The sequence below is a fragment of the Triturus cristatus genome, chromosome 5_2 (assembly GCF_964204655.1).
Source record: "Triturus cristatus chromosome 5_2, aTriCri1.1, whole genome shotgun sequence".
Classification (NCBI taxonomy): domain Eukaryota; kingdom Metazoa; phylum Chordata; class Amphibia; order Caudata; family Salamandridae; genus Triturus; species Triturus cristatus.
Genome location: NC_140588.1, coordinates 412,722,478 through 412,745,243, shown reverse-complemented (window position 1 = coordinate 412,745,243; position 22,766 = coordinate 412,722,478). Strand labels below are relative to the sequence as shown.

General features: G+C 48.5%; 1 protein-coding gene across 2 annotated transcripts in view; it reads right to left on the bottom strand.

The window, feature by feature from the left end:
* Window positions 1-1,077: 1,077 nt before the first annotated feature.
* LOC146823079 (uncharacterized) overlaps window positions 1,078-22,766 on the bottom strand; it is a 193,785-nt gene continuing 172,096 nt past the window's right edge. The window contains exons 2-5 of one of the 2 annotated variants that reach the window (XM_085607322.1): window positions 8,076-8,157; window positions 3,955-4,060; window positions 2,296-2,377; window positions 1,078-1,492 (exon numbers count right to left, since the gene is read on the bottom strand). In XM_085607322.1, coding sequence (XP_085463448.1) covers window positions 1,281-1,492; window positions 2,296-2,377; window positions 3,955-4,060; window positions 8,076-8,157 — 482 coding nt within the window. In that variant the 3' untranslated portion in view covers window positions 1,078-1,280. The remainder of the gene's footprint in view (window positions 1,493-2,295; window positions 2,378-3,954; window positions 4,061-8,075; window positions 8,158-22,766) is intronic. The other variant, XM_085607323.1, reaches the window with a different exon arrangement.

Genomic DNA, 22,766 nt, shown 5'->3' with positions numbered 1-22,766 from the left:
AGCATGAGCTACAGGTACAAAAGGGGGGCCTGACTGCTCCCCTTGCCCTCAAAAAGTTTGAACCTATCCTCATGTTAGGTTGAGAGGTACATGCGAGGGAACACTGAGAAAGTGTGATTTTACCTTGTATTGTACCTCTGGAATGCCAGGGCTCCTGCTGCTTCCTCCACAGTATCCTGGAGAGTTTCCTTACAACTCTTCAATCCCTGTTCCTTTCATGCAGGTAGGTGGGGGGGCGTAACTGCCTATTTTACGATTGAGAGCCCTGGAGCTGAGGTTGCAGACAGTGCACATTTCTCATAGTGCCTGTTAGTGGGTTAGGTGGTGTTAAAAATTCATGGCCATCCAATTCGTGGCCTCTCAGGGAGAGCTCACACAGCAGTGGTCACATTAGCAGCCAGCCTTCTAAAATCTGCCACATTGAGAAGCAGCAATTCCAACATTTCTGAAAACGAGTTATTTACACAGCACCTACATTCTAATTGGGCAACTTTATTTAAAGACATAAAGCATAGTTCCGGGATAAATTACTACATTTAAAAAACAAACATATGTTCTATGTCTAGAAACCAATTTGCTGAATTTATTGCCTACTGTTGCGGCTAGACAGATAGAGAGGGAGGGAGAATAGTGGGAAAGGCTGAAAGGGAGAAGAGAGTGCATACAATATCGCAAAAAAACTGTTAGAAAAAGAAAAGGAAGAAGGAAGGGGATTCGATCGATAGCATAGAGAGAAAGGAATAATAAAGGGTGAACCGTGGCGTTCTGTGGGCATTTAAACCCGCCACAAAAAGAGAGCAAAGGATAAAAGAGAAGCGAGAGGAAAGCTAAAGGGACTGGGATATTAACTTAGCCAAAGTCCTGTCCTTAGCTCCGTACTGTAGATGTCCACGGGTGCACTGCACACCAGCAGTCAGGTGCTTTTTCACAAGGCTGCAGGCGAAATGCCCTGACAGGAATAATACTCTAAACAGGTACACGAGGCGCAAAAACCTGTGCATAGTGCCAAAATCGGCAACACTCCCCATCCCTCCCACAGAAATAACCTGGATAAATAAACAGACCAAACACCTTTTTAGTGGAGAAAATTGCAGCAGGTTTATTTGCATAACAAATATGCCAACATTTTGGGTTATCTTACGGGCGATCCCAGGGCAGGCCGCCCCTTGCCGCCTGCCCACCTGATGAGCCACATTACACCTTGGCCCTAGCCAAACGGTGTTTGCCAGATTTGGGGGAGGGGATAGCCCCTCCCACTGGTGGACCGCCAGTCCACCTCATTACTCACGCCTCCAGAAGGGGGGCGGAGCGTTCCAGGCAACCCCCGGTTGCTCAGGTCCACAACCGCCCGCAGGACTAACGGGGCGCCGTCGCTCCTCCAGGGTCCAAAGCGAGGACCTCCCTGGGGATATTTGGCCTTTGCACTCTTGTGGTGCTCGTGCAGAGGGTACCCCTATGTACCTTACAGCTCTGGATTGCCCTGTAACTCCACCTGCAAAACAAAATAATAAGTTAGACAACACACCCCCCTACCCCCTGCCTGAACGCCGGGTAAGCGGTAGGGAGGTAAATGGCGTCAGGGCAGCGGAAAAAGGGGGCGCCCAGAGGGCGGGAGGGGTATATGTACCTCGCCCCCTGCCCTCTCCTGCCCAGAAATTACGCACACACGGACCCTAGGGGGTTGCAAACACTGGATGGCTGCCTCCTGTGCCCTCATGTGGCACTAAGGGGGGGTCGCCCTCTTAGGAGGGTCCCCTTCATGGACCCGGGGCAGCCCGCATAGTGCCAAAATTGGCAACACTCTGTCATGACTCCACTAATAACTAAACTAATTATAGTCACCATCCTATTGGATGGGACTAACTTGCTTTACCCCAGAAAAAAACCCACCCCTGTCCTGTGCTTCCAGTACTCAAAGTGTGTAAGAAACCATGATCATGTGTTAAAATTATGTATCTGACTCTGTATACTTATTGTACCGATTGTGTATAATGATGATATGTTCGTAGCCCCTTGTGAAGTATTGTACATAACTCTCGCTATGATGTGCATCGCATAATATTTGTACATGACTCTTGCTTTGTGCTTCATTAGGAGCATTGAAGGAAAAAAGCATCGGAGCTTGCTCGCGGCTTTTTTGACAGTCCGTAATGACGCCGGTAAAATCTTGATGCTGCACGCGTAAGACGCGTAACGTCCGTATTGTTGCTCGGGTGTGGCCAGAGTATAAATAGCCACACCCGAGTTCTGGAAACTGCTTAGCCATCCACCATTCAGAGTGGAACCTTGACTTACCTGATCCTTGTCGAGCGCGAATCTTCCTGCTTCGTTGCCTTGGATACGAAAACCCTCCGGATTGCCTTCCTGATCTTCGGACCTGAAAGACAACAAACAATGAAAGCTAAGTGAAAACAGTTTCTTGTTATCTGGCGCCCATCGCAAGACAGCGTCAGCGTTAAATAAAGAAGCGCTTAACAAATAATTTTTGGAACGTTTTTTCCACGCAAAAAAAAAACAATTTAAGGACACAAATCTATATGAAAAAGTTTTCTTTATTTTAATATAATTTCTGTCAAGTTTCACGTGACATACCTGGAGACTTTAGAGACTTAATAGTAAGTGTTTGGGGGCAAATTTTAACTATTGCATAATTGTATGAAAGTGTCAAGATAGAGAAAGTCAGTATTTGAACATTGTTCTCTTTGGTACCAAACTTCAGGAAAAACACTTGGAACACCTTCTGCGCACAACAATTGACTGAGCAGCTCTCCAAACTAAACACCCGTCTCCTGTCACAAGACTCCACGGATGCTACGTAAAACCCCTGATTATCGCAGGTAGGACATATGTTTTACTTTTCTCTGAGAAAAGTTAAACAAGAGGTGACTGTGACATCTTATAATTAATTAAAAACTTAAGAGTCTAAAGTCTTCCCTGTTGCCTCGCAGGTCGACAACAGGAAGAAGCAGCGTCCAAATCCGACCCTCCTCCCTGCACTTTATCTTTTAGCCTCCGTGCTAGTACATACTTCACAGGTTGAAAGGTAGGGTTTTTGGGGAAGTTGGCTCATTGCGTCTCTGCAAAACTTCAATCAAGTACTCCTCAGAAGGCTAAGCCCACGTAAATTGTTTCACCCAGACGCTATGAATCAAACTTCGGAAATATCCTTGCAGGATAAAGCTGTCATTTTAACAAATATTCAGGCCGAAAATGCTGCACTTCGAAGAGACGTATCGGCTCTTCAAACTACCATACAAGCGTCTAATGCACAAACTACCAATGTCCCACAGACATCTACCTGGAGTTTTGCAGCCTCTCAGAAACCCGTTCTTCAACCCGCTACTTTTCAACCTACGATGCAAACGCTACATACTAGTACAGCTTCTTCTTCTAACCCCACCCAGATTCAAGTAGTCAATCCAGTCACTATCCCTTTAGCAGCTCCTGAACGATTCTACGGAGACAGTAATAAATTCACAATTTCCTTAAATCAATGCCATTTACATTTTATTGCAAAACCAGCTACATTTCCAGACGATTCTTCCAAAATAGCTTTTATCCTTTCTTATTTGGGAGGAGACCCAGCGTTATGGTCAGTACCTATAGTCGAAAGAGACGATCCTATTCTCTATGATTTAAGAAGGTTCAAAAACACAATGAAGAAGCTCTTTGCCAAACATGTATTCGTACAATCGGCGGATCACAAATTATTACACCTAAAACAGGGATCTTCTGATCTGTTGCATTATATTTCTCAAGTCAACAGACTAGTTATTGAAGCAGCATGGCCTGAGGAAAAAAGAGTTTCTCTTTTTATAAAGGACTCAGAGATGAGTTAAAAGATATGGTGACCCAAATCTTATACCCCCAGAGGATATAGACGAATTTATTGATTTAGTGGTTAAACTTAATCATAGACTATCTGAGCGAAAGAATGAAAAAGGACGAACTGACCATAAAATGTTCATGTTTCGAGAGAAGGCCGGTTCCAAGGTTGAGACAGCTCCCAAAATCGATTTGGGGGACACCATGCAAATAGGCACTATCAGAGGTCCCCTTTCTAAGGAAGAAAAAGAGAAGAGACGAAAATTAAATCAATGTCTCTATTGTGGAAAAACTGGACACTTCGTAAAAGAATGCCCACATCGACCTAACAAACCCAAAACAAAGACTAATGAAGTAGTTGCAACACAACATGCGGAAAACTAGCTAGCTCGATGAAAGACAAGGTCAGTTTATCGAGTGAACAACTTAGTTTGGCCTCAACAAATCCAGAAACTACGTATCATCACCTAAGCATTAGAATAATGTTACAATCAGAAAGGGATAAGAACCGATCATGGTCTGTAGATGCTCTTATTGACTCAGGTGCCACGGGCAATTTTATTGACACCCAGTTTTTACACACATTAGGACTGAAATTAGAACCAAAATCTAGACCCGAGATTGTGAGAGCAGTTGACGGAAAAGAGTTGACTTCAGGTTTGATACAATATCACACTGAAACCCTTATCATGACTAATTCTATTCATCATAGCGAGCATATTACTTTTGATGTCATCGACGCTCCTCAGTTCCGCCTCATCCTAGGGGTTCCCTGGTTACTTCAGCATAACCCAAAAATAGACGGGGTCCAAAAGACCGTCTTATTTGATTCAGACTATTGCCACACTCATTGCCTTCCTCAACACATAACAGAGCATCTAATACAAGGTTATGACTATCCTAAAGAATTAAAAAACATTTTACTATTAGATGGTGTACCTGCTGAATACTCAGATTTAGTGGATGTTTTTGATAAAATAAGGCTAATACTTTAGCACCACACAGGGACTTTGATTGCCACATTGATTTGGTGCCGGGAGCAACACTCCCTTGTAGCCGGATTTACACTCTCACGAAAAAGAGAATGAACATCTTCGAGAATATCTAGATGAATATCTAGCAAATGGTTTCATTCGACACTCTATTTCTCCGTTATCTTCGCCTCCTTTTTTCATACCGAAGAAGGGGGGAGAATTGCGTACGTGTACAGACTATCGCGCATTAAATAATGTAACTGTGAAAAATAGATACCCTCTTACTCTGATACCTACATTGTTGGACCAAATTAAGGATGCCACCATTTATAAAAAGCTGGATTTGCGTGGGGCATACCATCTTGTGAGAGTCTGAAAGGGCGATGAATGGAAGACAGCCATTCGTAACAAATTTAGATTGTACGCATATCAGGTAATGCCCTTCGGACTCTGCAATGCTCCAGCAGCATTCCAATTTTTTTATTAATGAAGTGATCAGAGATTTTTTAGATATATGCTGTGTGTTATATATTGACGATATCCTAATTTACTCAAATAATTTATCAGAACATGTACAACAAGTGAGAGCCATTCTTCATCAGCTTTTAAAAAACTCCTTGTATGTAAAGCTAGAAAAAAGCATGTTTCACACTACCAAAGTAGACTTCTTAGGTTATATCATCAGTCCTGCAGGCATTGAAATGGATCCAAAGAAAATCCAAGCAGTACTTACCTGGCCCAGTCCTTCTTCAGTAAAAAAAATTCTGAGTTTTTTGGGATTCGCCAATTTCTATAGGCGTTTTATTCAAAATTTCTCTCAAATTATAACTCCCATTACTAAACTATTGCGTAAAAATACAAAATTTGAATGGAACGACTTAGCTGAGCAAGCCTTACAAGAATTAAAAAGACAATTCACATCTGCCCCAATTTTGATGCATCCTGATTCTTCCTCTCCATTCATTGTAGAAGCAGATGCCTCACAATTTGCTATCGGAGGTATCTTGTCACAAAGACATCGAGATACAGGTCAGATGCCTCCTATAGCCTATTAGTCCAGAAAATTATCTTCCGCAGAACAGAATTACGCCATAGCCGACAGAGAACTTTTGGCTATAAAAGCTGTTTTTGAAGAATGACTCCATTACTTGTTAGGTGCTCGTCACCCTATTACAATATACACAGATCATCGTAATTTACAAGCTCTGCGTTCAGCAAAGGCTCTTTCAGCTCGTCAACTGAGATGGACACTGTTTTTTAATGATTATAATTTTGTGATTACATATCGTCCTGGAAGAGATAATAACAAAGCAGATGCATTATCAAGAATAGGATTCAACGAAGATATGAATGATGCCCATGAGTCACCACAAACAATATTACCATTACAATGTTTTCAAGTTGGGCTCACATATAAGGATGTTGAAGAAGATGTTAAAAAAGAACTGCAAAACAAAGGAAAAGACCATTTGTAAAATTTGTACCCCTTCCTTCAATGGAAAGATAATATGTTATTTCTGAATGAACAAATGTTTGGATCAACTCCTATCTTACACAAACAAGTAATCCAATTACATCATGATACCCTTATGTCGGCCCACCCAGGGGTTACTGAAACTTATCAACTAGTCAAGAGACGGTTTTGGTGGCCTTCCATGTTTAAGGATGTACAAGCCTATGTGGATACCTGTACAATTTGTGTTCAAAACAAATCGTTACATCAAGCCCCCAGTGGTTTACTACTTCCCTTACCATGACCCCCACAACCATGGCATACTGTATCACTTGATTTTATAGTGGAACTACCTAGTACCAAGGATGGATTCACTATAATACTTACAGTAATTGATCTTTTTACACGTATGGAACATTTTATACCCTTAAAAAAATTACCATCTGCTAAAGAAATGACTCAGATTTTTGCTAAAGAAATCATTTGATTACATGGAATCCCGTCAGTGGTAATTTCAGATAGGGATTCTCAGTTTATATCTCACTTTTGGCAACACCTAGGCAAACTCTTAAACATGGAAGTTCGCAGCTCATCATGTTATCATCCACAGACGGATGGTTTAACTGAATGCACAAATCAAACAATATAACAATATTTACGTTGTGCACTAACAAACAGCAACCAAGAATGGGCAGAGATTTTGTGGATCTTAGAGTTCACTTATAATAACATAGAACATTCATCCATAGACATGTCCCGATTTTTTTGTACTTATGGATATCACCCCAAAAATATTCCAGGTCAAGCTAGCACGTCTTTGTTATCACCTTCAGTTTGCGATTATGTAAAAGAGCTAGTATCTATTCAGGAACAAGCACATTTCCATCTGGCCAAAGCAAAAGAAAGACAGAAAATCACAACTGACACTCAACCATCAACCCTCTTATGCCGTTGGAGATAAGGTATGGTTGTCTACCAAACACATACACATTAGAGTTAACAGAAAAAATGTTGTCCCAGGTTCATTGGTCCATTTACCATAGAAAAAATGATCAACCCTGTGAGTATAAGATTGATTTTACCTTCAAAATATTGGTTCCATCCGGTTTTTCATGTATCTTTAGTGTTAACCCAGTTCCACCAGACATTAATGTTAATGGTACCCCTGAATTTGAAGTCAAAGCTATTCTTGATTCAAAGAGAATTCGCGGCAAATTGTACTACCCAATTGACTGGAAGGGCTATGGTCCAGAAGACCGAACATGGGAACCATTAGCTAATTTACAAAATGCACCTAGAATGGTAAAAGCTTTTCATGCACACTACCCTCCAAAACCCAAACCCATTCCAATGGTCTTAGGGGGGACTTTAAGAGGGTGGTACTGTCATGACTCCGCTACTAACTAAACTAATTATGGTCACCATCCTATTGGATGGGACTAACTCGCTTTACCCCTGAAAAAACCCACCCCTGTCCCGTCCTTTCAGCACTCAAAGTGTGTAAGAAACCATGATCATGTGTTAAGATTATGTATCTGACTCTGTATACTTATTGTACCGATTGTGTACAATGATGATATGTTCCTATCCACTTGTGAAGTATTGTACATAACTCTCGCTATGATGTGCATGACTCTTGCTTTGTGCTTCATTAAGAGTATTGAAGGAAAAAAGCATCGGAGCTTGCTCGCGGCTTTGTTGACAGTCCGTAATGACTCCGGTAAAATCTTGACGCTGCACGCGTAAGACGCGTAACGTCCGTATTGTTGCTCGGGTGTGGCCAGACTATAATCACCACCATCCAAAGCGAAACCTTGACTTACCTGATCTTCGTTGAGTGCAAATCTTCCTGCTTCGTTGCCTTGGATACGAAAACCCCCCAGATTGCCTTCCTGATCTTCGGACCTGAAAGACAACAAACAATGAAAGCTAAGTGAAAACAGTTTCTTGTTATCTGGCGCCCATCGCAAGACAGTGTCAGCGTTAACTAAAGAAGCGCTTAACAAATAATTTTTGGAACGGTTTTTTCCACGCAAAAAAAAACAATTTAAGGACACAAATCTATATGAAAAAGATTCAAGGACAATGTTACAAGTTTTCTTTATATTAATATAATTTCTGTCAAGTTTCACGTGACATACCTGGAGACTTTGGAGACTTAATAGTAAGTGTTTGGGGGAAAAGGTGAACTATTGAATAATTGTATGAAAGTGTCAAGATAGAGAAAGTCAGTATCTTTAGTACCAAACTTCAGGAAAAACACTTAGAACACCTTCTGCACACAACAGTTGACTAAGCAGCTATCCAAACTAAACACCCAACTCCTGTCACAAGACTCCACGGATGCTACGTAAAGCCCCTGATTATAGCAGGTAGGACATATGTTTTATTTTTCTCTGAGAAAAGTTAAACAAGAGGTGACTGTGACATCTTATAATTAAAATTTAGAGTCTAAAGTCTTCCCTGTTGCCTCACAGGTCGACAACAGGAAGAAGCAGTATCCAAATCGGTCCCTCCTCCCTGCACTTTATCTTTTAGCCTTCGTGCTAGTACATACTTCACAGGTTGAAAGGTAGGGTTTTTGGGGAAGTTGGCTCATAGCGTCTCTGCGAAACTTCAATCAAGTACTCCTCAGGTAAGAGTACTTATCAGACCTTGACACACTCCCCATCCCTCCCACAGCAATAACCTAGATAAATAAACAGACCAAAGACCTTTTTAGTGGAGAAAATTGCTGCAGGTTTATTTGCATAACAAATATGCCAAGATGGGGGGTTATGTTACTGGCGATCCCAGGGCAGGCAGCCCCTCACCGCCTGCCCACCTGATGAGCCAAATTACACCTTGGCCCTAGCCAAACGGTGTTTGCCAGATTTGGGGGAGAGGATAGCCCCTCCCACCAGTGGACCGCTAGTCCACCCCATTACTCATGCCCCCAGAAGGGGGGCGGAGCATTCCAGGTCCACAACCGCCCGTAGGACTAACAGGGTGCTGTCGCTCCTCCAGGGTCCAACGCGAGGACCTCCCTGGGGATATTTGGCCTTTGCACTCTTGTGGTGCTCGTGCAGAGGGTACCCCAATGTACCTTACAGCCTCTGGATCGTCCTGTAACCCTGCCACAGCACTGGGTGTGGCCATCGTCACCCCAGGGCCCCCCACCACGATAGGCCTAGTTACCAACACCCTGCTGATTCCAAGGCCTCCCCCAGATCAAGGAAGAACAGGTCCATTCCCACTCTGGACAGGTGTATCCCATCTTCCTCAAAACACCCTGTGGACTTGGCGTGCAGTAACCCATGCCGGATGAAGCCAAATCCCCTTTGTTCGGTGAATTTACGCATGGCGCTGTTAACCCTCCTGCGCGAGGTCTCCATAGCTTCCCCTGACCGTGCCCCCTGCCACATCTGCCGGGGGGTTATTTCAGACCACCATAATTAACAGGTCCCCAGCTGGTTGCTCAACTCACACATTGTGTACCTCATTTCTTGCAGCAGTGCCCTTCTCCCCAGAGATGCATTCCCTCCCAGGTGAATAACCAATACATTGGGCGGAGAGTTCCTCCCCCCCCTCCCAGTCTCTGCTGCAGTTTCTTCAGAAAACAGTTCCAGCGCATGCCTGGGAATTCCAGCCAAATAATCTCTGTGGCCGTAAGGCCGTGTCTCCATTTCCTTCTTTCCGCCCACCGTGACACATGCAGGACACCAGAATGGTCAATCACCCAGACCTTTGTTCCTGGTAAATAAAGAAGTGAAGGTTTGCAAACATGTTTTATTGAAGACTGCACACCATGACAACATCTAAAATTGCGCTTCATTACACTCCACTGCAAACCACCGGCATCTGGTGCTGCAACATGTCCCTTCGCGCACCCCTAACACACCAGCGCCTACACACTTCCCCAAATCTCCTGGCCTTACTGTGTGACCTCAAGACCGGATGTATCTCTTGTAACACTGGGACTCCCACTGCCTAAAGGCCATGGTAGCTGTCCCTATCCGGAATGAGTGGTGGAAAAAGTGTTTGCCCTGGACCTTGTTGCCTGACAACTCCAAACAAGCCTGCATTTTGCTCTGAACTTGAAAGTTCGTGAGGGGCGTACTGTCTGCATGCTCCAGCAAGTAACCTTTTGTCGCTGGGCGCAGTGCCAGGTAAGCCGAGACTAGCCGCACCGGGCAATACCTGGCAATGTCCAGTTCGTGCAGCGAGATCACCCTCCCCTCCTCTGCTTGGTCCGTTTTCGATCTTCTTACCAATATAGTGAGGGCGTCCCGAGACAGTGCTGCATCCTGCTTGTTCAAGGCCACCCCAGATGTGTCCTGCTTAGACCTGGCTACCAGCTCGCCAATTCTGAGGGCACTGAAGAAGGCCAGGCTAAAGGTGGCTGAAAAGAGTGCCGCTTCAAAAGCTAAAGGGGTAGCCATGTGCACCCAGTCCAGCATCCCTTGCAGAATCTTAAAATCTATAGGGGACTTGTTGTCTGGTGCCCGTGGCTCGCTCCTAGCCCAGCCCTTAAGCGCCGCCCTAATCAGGAATGATTTTGTGGGATCGTCCTGCCCTCTTAATCTGGCGTGGTGACTGATTGCTGACTGGTGGCCCGCAATCCACGGGTGGCTTTTCCCCTGATCCTTTGCCCATACAATGAAAGTTTGTATCCTGCTCTCTAGCGATGACCTCCCTTCTTCCCAGGTTCCAGCCACTGTACAAAACTTGGCCACACAAGCCCTATAACGCTTACTGGTCCTAGGTGCTAGGGACAGCTCGCCCAGCCCCCTCAAGTGCCTTTCAGCTTCAGAAGGAACCAAAGGTGTGGTGGAAATGGGGTCATTTCTTCTCTCGCTCTCGGCCACGACTCCCGGAACCTGTGCCACTGAAAACGAGAGAGAGCGTCAGCCGCTGTGTTCTGCACCCCCTGAATGTGTCACGCTCTGCATTCAATATTGTTAAACAGGCAAGCCTGCACCAGTTCCCTCAATAGACACAAGACTAAGGGACAAGACGCAGACTGGGAATTGATGGCCTGCACCACAGCCAGGTTGTCGGACCAGAACAAGACCCTTTTCGCTGCCAGCACTGCGGGCCACATGTAAAAAGCTATCACTATTGGGAACAACTCCAAAACTGTAATGTTGCCCGTGACCTTCTTCTTGTGCCAAACATTGGGCCATCCCTGCGTGCACCACTATCTGTCTAAGATCACCCCGAAGCCTTCTCTGCCTGACGCATCTGTGAATAGTGCTAGTTCAGGGCTCCCAGCCCAAGGGGCCTTCCATATGACCGAGCCATTGAAGTGCGCCAAGAAGCTAGCCCACATGCTCAGGTCTTCTTCCATCCCCTTGCCTAACCTCACCAGGTGGTGCTTCTTCTTGACCTTAGCCGTTGTCCTGGCTATGCTCCGCGCAAACACCCTCCCCGCTGCTATTACTCTGGCCGCAAAGTTTAGCTTTCCTAGAAGGCTCTGTATGAAACCCAGGGAGGTCTTGTCCTGGCTTAAGGCTGACTGGATATGAAGTGCCAGGTCCTGGACCTTGTCTGTTGGCAGCCTGGACTCCCCTGGTATGGTGTCAAGTTCAATCCCCAAGAATGTTAGGACCTGCGCCGGACCCTCCATCTTACCTGGCACTAGAGGGACCCCCAGATGACTGGCCAGCTTTTCAAAGTCCCCGAGGGCCTTCCTGCAATCCTGTGTGCCCTCACCCCCTATGAAAAGGAAGTAGTCCAGGTAATGTGTCACCCCTACCACCCCGTAGCTTGATTGGAGAGCCCACTGCAGGAAACTGCTGAAAGCCTCGAAGTAGGCACAGGAAACCGCGCAACCCATGGGCATACATCTGTTGTAAAAGTACCTGCCCTCCAGCTTGAAACCCAGCAGGTGTTGGCTGCTCAGGTGAACCGGTAGTAAGCAAAAAGCCGATTCGATGTCTGCTTTGGCTAACCAGGCCCCCTTGCCCACCCTCCTGACTAAGTCCAACGCTGTGTCCAGGGTACAATTCGTCACAGAGCAGGATCCCTCTTCCAGCCCATGGTTGACCGAGTTTACCTCCAGGTATGACAGGTGGTGAATTAGGCGAAATGCCCCTGGCTCCTTCGTGGGCACCACCCCCAGGGGAGAGACCACAAATTTTTCCAACGGGGGCCGCAGGAAAGAGCCCGCCACCCTGCCTAAGGCCCTCTCCTTCTCCACCTTGGCTCTGACTACTGCCGGTAGTTCTGATTTAAGATTGTCGGCCTCCCTACTTCCCAGGGGGCCCACATAGGGGATCTTGAAGCCTTCGCTAAAACCGGCCAGCAGCAAGAGACTATCTTGTTTGTATGGGTACTGTCTGAGGAGAGGCAAGAGGTTGGTCAGGCAGACTGGTGACGGGCCCTTGGCTGTGCGCAAGTGGATCGGGACATGGCCTGCGGCGGGGAGGGGTGAAAGAGGTGTTGCAGATTGCAGTTGCGGGGACAGAGGATGCGCTGCGCCTGAGAAAAAGGGAGGGTGTCGTGTGTTTCTGAAGCTCCCCACACAACCTCAGCTATCCTACTTGCCTTTGGCGGCGGGCTGACGCTCTTGCTGTGTGTGACAAGGGACCGTGGGGTGAGGCCCCCCCACATCTGTTGCAAGCGTGCAAGAACTTGCACATTTTGCCCCAAGAGCACGAACAAGAGTTGAACAAACAACAGGTCCCCAGGGGAGACCTTCTGAAACCCCCTCTCTGGCTCCCCCCTGCTCAGTTCCCTCCCCAAAAAGACTGCTTGGCACCGCGCGTGTCTGCTTGAAAAGAACCTTTGCCTGTCGTCCAGCCCGCCTGAACTTTGGACTGCGCCCCTGTGCTCAGTTGTGTGCGAGACCCCATGTCGTCTAACCATAGCTGGACCTCCTTCTGATCCCACGTCATCTCAGGACACATGGACATTTGTTTCCGGAATTCCCTGTCGTAATTCAACCAGCCCAGTCCCCCCCACTTAATTGCCTCATTGTGAATCAACCTGCCATAATGTAACAGCCCTTGACCCAACTCTGGCTGTTTTTCCAAAATTCCTGCGGACAAGACAGAAAACACATTCTGCCAAGTCTCAGTACTCTTCTCAGACCATGCCTGGAACTCAACTTTCTTGTCCTCCTTCATCCCAGCTTTTCTGGCATCTATGCCATCCTGGTCGAGCATGAACAGAGAGAAAATGTCTATCAATTTGTGCCTCCAAATTGCTTCCTTGGCCGCCTGGGGTACCTGCCAGGCTAGGGAGCAATGGTCGGACAGCAGTGGGGCTACTGTGACAAGCTGTGTGGGAGTGGGAGGCGTGCTCAGCTGAAGTGGAGTAACAACTGCGGGTAGGGGGATGGCTGGAGATGAGAGTGGTCCTGTCGGGAGGTCCCCGTTGCTGGCTGGGGGACTAACACTAACAACATTGGAAGGAGTTGGTACCCCTACCACGGCGGCCGGCGTGTCCGCCGTGCCCGCCACTGTCCCTGGGCTTAGTGTCGTTGACGGGGAGGATGGCGGGGGAAGATGACAGCGAATCTCCCCCAGAGGCTGTGTATGACTTGCATAACCCTGGTGTGGTCGCATCCTCCTCTAATACCACAGGAGCGGCCGTGGCTGGGGCCCCTCGTTGTGCCTGCTGCACACTCCCCTGGCTTGCCCACACAACAGCAGCCGTAAGCGCCCCTCCCTCTCCCAGGGGTATTACGCTGCCCAGCTGCGGGGAGCTGGTGCCAGTCTGACCTGCCCTGAACTCCACCATAAAGTTACTTAAAGTGTCTGTGAGCTTCCCCAGATCTTCCCGGGTGGCGTAGTTCCCTGCGGCTGCCATACTGTCCGGAGGGGTAGCCGGCCCCATTGATGGGGAGAGACCAGCGGGGGACCAGACTCTCTGGGAGCGGGCAGCGCCCTGGTTTTTGCAGGTGGCGGGTCTGCCGGGAAGTACTTCGACATGGGCTTGCGGACCCGCTTGGGCCTCGAGGGCCCTGCCTCTGCATTGTGTTCCTGCTCTGGGGTAGGGGCCTCGCTGACAATACCCGAGTCCTCCGGATCGACAGCTCTCAAGAGACCTGTGGTCCATGCCAGTCCCTTGGTCTTGGCCATCTGGATAAATGCCGCCCACTGTGCGTCTTGGGAGGTGTCCGGCAAAGAGTCCTCCACCTGGGACGTTTGCGAGAATATGGGGGGGAGCCCTGGCCATCCATGCCGAACTGCCGGTCCCACGGTCCACCCAATCTGAGGAGACAAATATTGGTGTAAGAAAAGCACACTGGAATTAACACTGTGTCCAGGTTGGACCTCCAAGAACCTAACGACGGCAGCTGCTCTGCCCCGTCCCCAGTCCTAGTACTTACTTAATCAGGAAAGGGTGTCGGACTTTATGCTTGCGTGCGTTCTAATGCTGATATGGTGGGTACTTCTGCGTGTGAGGAGGAAAAGGAGAGGATTAGCTTTTGCCCCAGGTACGTCCTGAGTCCCCTCCCCTGGGTGCCAGGCACCCCGCATTCCAAGTAGCACACGTGGCCCCACGTTCAGCCCGAAAGCCTCCACCCCTGGTGAGCACCCTGACCATACCTGATCCTGTTCCCCGCAGCCCCCTCTCTGTGTGGTGCCAGAATGCTTGTTCCGATGGGTCCTGCAAATAGAAAAAACGTTACACTCCATTCCTGGCAGCGCTGACCCAGATACCCTGCAACAGTGGCCAAAGTGCCCCAGTGTGACCTGTACCTGAGCTGAGCATTGTGCTGACCTGCCCGCTAGGCGTTGGATGGCGAACAGAAAACCCCGTGCGAGTCTGGAAAAGAAAACAGACACTCATAAACAACAGCCCCTCCCTACTAGTTACTTTCCTCTGACCAGGCGGTGGGTCAAACATTGCCTTAGGCTGTGCGTTGAATGGCTAACGGTAATCCCCGTGCGAGTCTGTAACAGAAAACAGACAATCAAAAAAACAGCCCCCCTACTTGTTACTTCCCCTGTCACTGCGGATGGTCTTATTTCACTCTTAGCGGTGCCGCCCGGTGGCCAGGACACCCCCTGCTGATGCACCGCTAGCATCGCTTGAGCAAGGATGAACTTTGTGGCTACCGAACTGCTATGACAAACCCTGGCATTATGGGAGGGCAGCAGTGGGGGGGCCTGGCCCTGAGAGCGTGGGCCAGGCCTAATAACAAGCACCACCTCTTGGTTAGCCGCGGTGCGGGAGCCGGAGCGCCCACCATTCCCCCTCTCGCGGCTTAAGTATTTAACATTTTACCCGCTGCCCCAAGCCTGCGGGCGGAGGCCCTGCAGCTGGTGGGAGCACAATTGACCCCTGGCACAGTGGTAGGAGGAGCCTGCATGCGGACCCCGCGGCCAGGCAGGCCAAGGCCTAAACACAAGTACCACTGATTGATCAGCCGCGGGGAGGGAGACGGAGCGCCCGATGCCTCCCCTCCCGTGACTAAATATTTAAACATGACCCGCTGCAACAACCCCACTCTGAGAGCCCATAAACACTCTGTGGTGCCAGCTCGAGGTGGGCCCGCGGCCTCCTAAACCATCGGGCAGACCCCACCTTACTGCGGCACCCTGTGCGACAACCCCATGTGCACCATGCAGCCAGGGCATAGGCAGGCCCGACCAGGGACCAGGCAAGGCCTCACCCCACGTGATGGCAGCCAAGTGTGTTGAGCAGCTCCCTGTGCCCAAACGGGGCATCCGTCTCGAATGTGGCCGGTAGGGGGTCGAGATGTCCAGTACAGGGGTAACGGAGTAAAATTTAAAGCGGCCCCGACAGCCACATCCGGACTGCGTGACCACCGCCGGAACATAGCTCCCTGAAGGGAGAGCCTTCGCAGCACCCGTTGCACCCCCCACGCACCAGATACCATTACGGGCCATCAAGCTCCCTTAGGGACGGAGACCTAGCGCCGGAGGAGGCCTCCGTGGGCCCCGCTGCCCTCCCCCACCATGACCGGCCGGGACCCTACACCCCAAAGCGAGATGTGGAGGCGCGGCGAGGAAGGGAACCCCACGCGACAGTCCCCCGCAACCTCATAGGCCCCCAGCTTGTGCGGCCTCTGTGCCTCACCATGCCCCTTCCCCCGAGAGGAGTCTCCTTGCCACTACCCGGTTCCGACCAGGAACACACGGTGTGAGCACTTTCCTACCCCTCCTTTAGGACGGACCGCCGAAAAGGTCGGGCCGCCCTGCCCTGGATACTACCCAGTGGGGAGATCGGTCCAGGGGAGGGGGCTAATTGCACTCACCGCGTCGAAGGCTCCCCCCTAACCCACCACCCCGAGGCATCATGCTCACGCGGGCCAAAGCCCCAATCAAGGTTTCGTCGGACCCGTGGGCCCAAGTCGGGCCGGGTCCCGGCACGCAACGAGCCAAGGGGTGTTCCGGATGCCTCCCTCTTCAGCACGGTGCTGGGCTCAACCAGGGGAGGAGTGCCACCGCCCTGGCCCCATAGGACCTGTCCTCCCCCCCGATGATGAACTGCAGCCACGGCAGAAGCTGGGCCTAGGCGACTTGCTTCGGAGAGGGGGGAGAGGTACGCACTCACCGCAATAGTAAGCAGCTCCGGGGGGACACGTCCAAACGGCGTCAGGGCAGCGGAAAAAGAGGGCTCCCAGAGGGTGGGAGAGGTATATGTACCTCGCCCCCTGCCCCCTCCTGCCCGGAAATGACCCGCATGCGGCCCCTAGGGGGTCGCAAACACTGGACAGCTGCCTCTTGTGCCCTCATGTGGCACTAAGGGGGGCCGCCCTCTTAGGAGGGTCCTCTTCGTGGACCCGGGGCAGCCTGCAGTGTATTCTGTTTCCAGGAGGCGACTGGCCTCACAGAGCCATGAGTTGGGCCTCATGCCTTTGTGACATCAGGTCCTCTTGCAAAGGCTGCAACCCCTCCCTTTCCCAAGTGAGGACTTAGGAAAGGGAGGGGCTGGCTCTACTCAGCTCTTAATAACTGCAGACCCGGGAGTACAGGGCTGATACTGTACATGCCCAGGGCTGTTTTAAAAATATGGCGCTGCATTTCTGGGCAGTCTCGGGGACCCCCAAGAATTGGAGATGGGGGCTGGCAGTATGTCAACCCACACACTAGTCAAAATACGCTTAGTCAGCACCAAAACCATGATGTGAATGGCAGATACGCACTAGTGCATGTGACGAAGGAAACGTGCCTGGCTGCCTCACATCTCTCTCAGTAACTCAGGCCATGAGGCCAGAACAGTGCACAGTATGTATTGTTATGATAACGGTAGTTGATAGTAATTACTGGTAATTGCTTTTTGCAATTACAATTGCTAACTGTTTGAAGTTGTAAGGGTGCCGCCCCGCCGCCCTGTCCAAGAAACTGCCACTGTGTACCACCATACGTATTTTACAGTGATTGTTTTGCCCTCTGACATTCCAGGTAAGAAATTTCACTGTAGCCCAATGTGCGGATGCAGAAATACCGGTTTCCTTTTCACCCCACATCTCCTGCTTCATACATATGTAAGTCAAAGCACGTGCTTAACCAACCACATTGGAATTTCCAATAGTTATGGTGCAACAGTGGTGAAGAATAACATAACCCCTCCTCCAACACCCACGTTGTGTTCCTTAGAAATTGACACAGCTAGTTCATTACGCCCGCACTAACCCCTAGGAAAAAAAAGTATACCCAATCAAAAGTATGTACAACATGTGAGGGCAGAGATTACCAGATCGCCACTACGTGGACAAACTGTGCATATCTGTGCCACCAGGCAATTATGTTATCGCTACTGAAACAAAATCATGCTTATTCATTCAAGAATTGTTCCGGAGGACCAGGTAAATGCAGTCAGTCCTAACTTTTGATGATCTACATCATTTATAAACTATCATGCTTGTCATACTACTGATATGATTACCTAGCAGGCAAAGCAAGCCCTCCCAGTTTAGCTCCACCCAAAGCTGTATCTTGTTCCTCACCACTGGAGCAAGGTGTTCCATGACAACATTTTCAGAACTCAGTTGCTGCGCTCATCATACAGCATTAATGTGTCAACACTAGCTAATAAATCTAGTGAGAATGAGCTTAAATATCATGATAAGTCAATATGCACATCAATTAGTCCTGTTGATCTAGTTCACTGGTGGTGTCTTGGCCATCCACTGCATGCTCCGTAACTCACTTGTTGCTCTTTGCTACCTCCAGTATCTTGAGTGTTTGTTGAAGGCTTTCGTGATCAGCAAAAATCCTGGCCTTCCCCTCTACCATCACTCACAATCGTGCTGGGTAGAGCATGGTCTATTCCATATTGAGTTCACAAAGTTTCCGTTTCACAGGTGCAAATTGTCTCTGCCTCCTGTGGGGTGAAGTCTGGATAGAAGGAAAGTTAGGGCCCCTCATAAAGGAGCTATTTAAGTTCTCTGGCAAATCATAAGGCTGCATCCTTGTCTAGATAGTTGGGCAATCGTGCTATTATGGGGTGGGACTGTGCCCCTGGGACAGGACCAGGAGCTAGTGATCGGTGGACGCGTTCAACTATGAAGACTGCTAAAAAGATGGCCTGGCCTAGCAAGGTCATTAGTAGCTTCTCAACAAAGGTTTCCATGTTCCCCATGACTGTGGAATTTTGCCAGGCCCACTATGCCCAAATTGTTCCTTCTTAAGCGGGCTTCCAAATCCTCTGCCTTGCTTTGCAGTGATGTTAGTAGCTTTTCCGTTTTCTTATTGTCCCCAGACAGTTTGGTTTGTAGGTCCTCTGCTTCAGTGACATGTCTTTCAATCATGTCTAGTCTCTCTGAGTGCTTATCAATCTGTTCTGACATACAGTCCATTCGGTAGGAGAGAGTCTCAATCTTGCCGTCAATGGTGGACAAGCTGCATAGTTACTAGCATCTGCCTTGGGTCATCTCCAAGATCCAACTCCGCTGTGCCATCTTCTTGCTCTTGTGAGTGTGTGCCTTTGTCGTGTGCCATTGTGGATTTGCGCTGCTCAAAACTAATCTTGGGTTGGCTTTTGTCTGAGTTCCCCATCTCGACAGGTGAATTTGTGTAATCTCAGCCTTTTGCAAGTTTCGTTAGTGTGCCTAGTTAGGCCAGTGCACAGTGTCTATGTATCTCCCACAGTGCTTGGCATCAGCCACATTTCCCAGCTAAGTAGTGCCTCTGCTCTTATTTCTAGCAGTGTGGTACTGGTAAGTATTTGAGACCACTGGCAGTGCTCCTGTTTTGTATCCCAGATCTGTCCTAGCGTCTTTTCCAGAGGGTCTGCGGGCTTTCGGAGTTTAGAGGCAGCTTCAATGCACAGGGGGCCTGGAGGTCAACTCTGCACGCATATTCACAGTTGCTGCAGATCACTTAGTAGCACTGCACACACCGTGCACATTCTGGGCCTTTGGAAAGCTGCAGCACTTTGCTCATCGAGGCCAGCCCCCCTCCGGCAGTGCCCAGGAGAATCCAATGGCGTCTCGCGGCGCAACTTTGCACGTTGCCTAAGTAGGTAGGCATCATGTCTGTTTGTGTGGTTGTCAGCCGGATGCGGTTCCTGAATGCCGTGCGCACTCCGCTGTGAGTCCAAACTCACTGGATCGATAATTGAGGCCAAAGCGGCACCCCTCAGTGTCCGTCATCATCACACCAGCAGGTCCACGGGAGACGAACCAGCTGCCAGTTCTCAGTGGTCGACGTGGCCCCAGGAGTGGAGAGCTGTGCACCCAGCAGGTAGGAGAGTGCCTATGTTGTGCATAGCACGCTCTTTGTTGTGCAGCTAGGCCGCATTGGTCGGTCTCTTCATTGTGGGCACGGTGGAGCCTAGGGGTGATCATCGGAGGTCGGCGTGGGCTCCATCAGAGGCACTATGCTGGTCTCTCACCGTGCCATTTGTTTGTGGCGGTTATCAAGAGTGATGCCCCAGGATCATTGTTATTTTTAGTGACGGCACCGGGAGCTCGCCTAATGTGCAGCCATCTTCAGGCCAAGCAAGCTCCGCCCCCTATTATAGCACTTTAAAAAAAATCTAACCTAAGTACAACAGTGGAACCCAAAGGAGAGATCGCACCTATCCTGTTATCCCCAATATGTCAATAAGAGCCATGTACCTGGTGTTGTGCACACAATAGAAGCACCCACTGCCAAGGTGTGGTTCAAACAGGACTGTACAAATTTAAACAAAGTGAAAGGTGCACCATACAACAATTTCGAACAGTACATTAGAGTAACCAAACAATTCAGAGCAGAATTCAAAGATGTGCTCAAATATTCTTTTTATTCAGTCTTTTTCAAACATGATCAACCTGTACAAAAAACAGCCAACTCGTTTCGTCCAAATCTTTGGACTTCTTCAGGGCTGTATGATAACACATCTAGACCTAAATAAGCATACTTACATATGTATCAAGTAGCTAAAACTTTAACATACAAACATAAACACAGGTGTACAAGGACACCAACAGTAGACTGATGTGTACACTAACAAATATAGTTAGGCGTACGCCCAGCTTGCTTTACAGACAGTAGCTCTAATGTAAAAACATTTACATAGGTTTTCAAATATATAACTGTTTGTCGTATCTTTCACTGAAAGAATATAAAGAAGGCTCCCAGAACCCATTTACCCCTGTAATCACTTTTCACCTACGCGCTTCGTTTTTTTAAAACCATGTGGGCGCTATAAACACAGCTAATAAATTCCCTCACCAGCAGCATTATAATTGTCACACAAAAAGAAGTAAAAAAATATCTCTAGTGTAGATACTGGAGGAAGACACAGTTAGTTTAATATAACTTGGAAAAGAAACAGGTAAAATAACTTTAGCTGGTGGGTAAAGCTAAAGACCGTGCAGCACTCGTGTGCACGGACCTAGTTCTACAGTGGAATGTGCCCATCTTTTGTCACGTTGGTGCAGGCCTGGGTGAGCTAATCCCACAGCACAGGCCTCGGAGCCTGAGGCAGTCCTGGTGTGACCTATACTCACAGCAGAGCCGGGTCTCCAGGGTGAAGGCCCTGCCTGCCATCACCAACAGCTGGCGCTGCTCCTGCCCAGTGATTTACTCTTCGAAGGAATTGAACCCAGGTGGGTCACATGTATGTTGTCAGTTTGAGGAGATGAGCCAGGTCCATGGAACCCTCTCTGGGTATTGACTCAGAGACCAGTGCGACCGCGGCCGCATCCTGGGACCCTGCCCTCCCACCTCCATGTGATGGGATAGGAAGAGAGTTTTTAAAAAGTTAGAGCTATTGGAGTTCTAAATGGCACTATATAATAGTGAAAGGCGAAAAGAATTAGCCTGTCGGAATGAAAACCAAAGTCCTAACTAATGACAACAGTGATGAAAGACTATCAGTGCAGTGAGGAGGGTGGGGGGGCCATCGCACGCTCTAACACAAGCCTTTGAGACGCGTGGATGGCCAACAAAAATTTTCTTGTAGTGAAATTGCCTGGGTGTCAACCAAGCATCCAGGGGAGGGACTAAGGAAAGCAGCCTACCAATAGAGGGCCAGCATTTCTCATTGGCACAGCAGAGAGCTAGTGGTGGTGGCTGGGCTTGGGTAAAGCCCATATAGTAGATACACAAAGTCTTGCAGAGCTGCGCATGCACACGGACTATAGGCTCAGCCTAAAAATAGGAGGGACAGACACAATGAGGGGAGTGGCAAAGAGTTGGTACGTAAAGAACAAGGGGAGTAAGCAATGATTGAGGGAGGTGGTGGGTAGTCGGGTCAAAATGCGAAGCAGGAGTGGTTTGAGGGACAGTAAATGTAAAGTAACAGTGGTTTGTAATGCAGCGTGTTCCAGTAGAGCATCCCTACCTAGACTGCTGCATGATAAATTATGCACAAGGGCGATTTTGACCATGTGGCCCTTGAAATACGCTCTCTTCCCTCCTGTGCTGATGCACACTCTTTTACCACCAGAAGCACTGCTACAGCGAGAACGTTTTAACTACACTTGAAAGATACGGACAAAGAGAAAATACAAAGAGAAACCACGGACCTTCCCCATTTCAAGATGGCCACCAATCATGCACAGGAAAGGAAATCCCTCTTTAAGACACGCTGCCGTATATAGTTTTGCTAGAGACACACCCAGAAAGCCCAGTGATTATTTCATAACCGTTATCACAATAGTGAGGGCAGAGCAAGCAAACCAGGTGATGAGCAACAAGATGGTAATTGCTGGTGTGCATCTAAGAACATGCACTGTAAAATGACAGTGGTTCGTAATGCAGTGTGTTCCATTTAGGCATCCCTACCGTCACTGCACACATGATAAGTTATGTGCAAGGGTGATGTCGACCGAGTTGCGCTTGAAAGACGCTCTCTTCCCTCCTGTGCTGATGCACACACTTTTACCACCAGAAGCACTGCTACAGCCAGAACTTTTTAACTACACTCGAAAGACATGGACAAAGAGAAAATACAAAGAGAAACAATGGACCTTCCCATTCCAAGATGGCTGCCGATCATATGTAGGAAATGAAATCCTTCTCTGAAACACAACGCCATATATAAATTCTCTAGAGACACACCCACAAAGCACAGCAATTATTTTGTAACCGTTATCACAATCGTGATGTCATAGCAAGCGA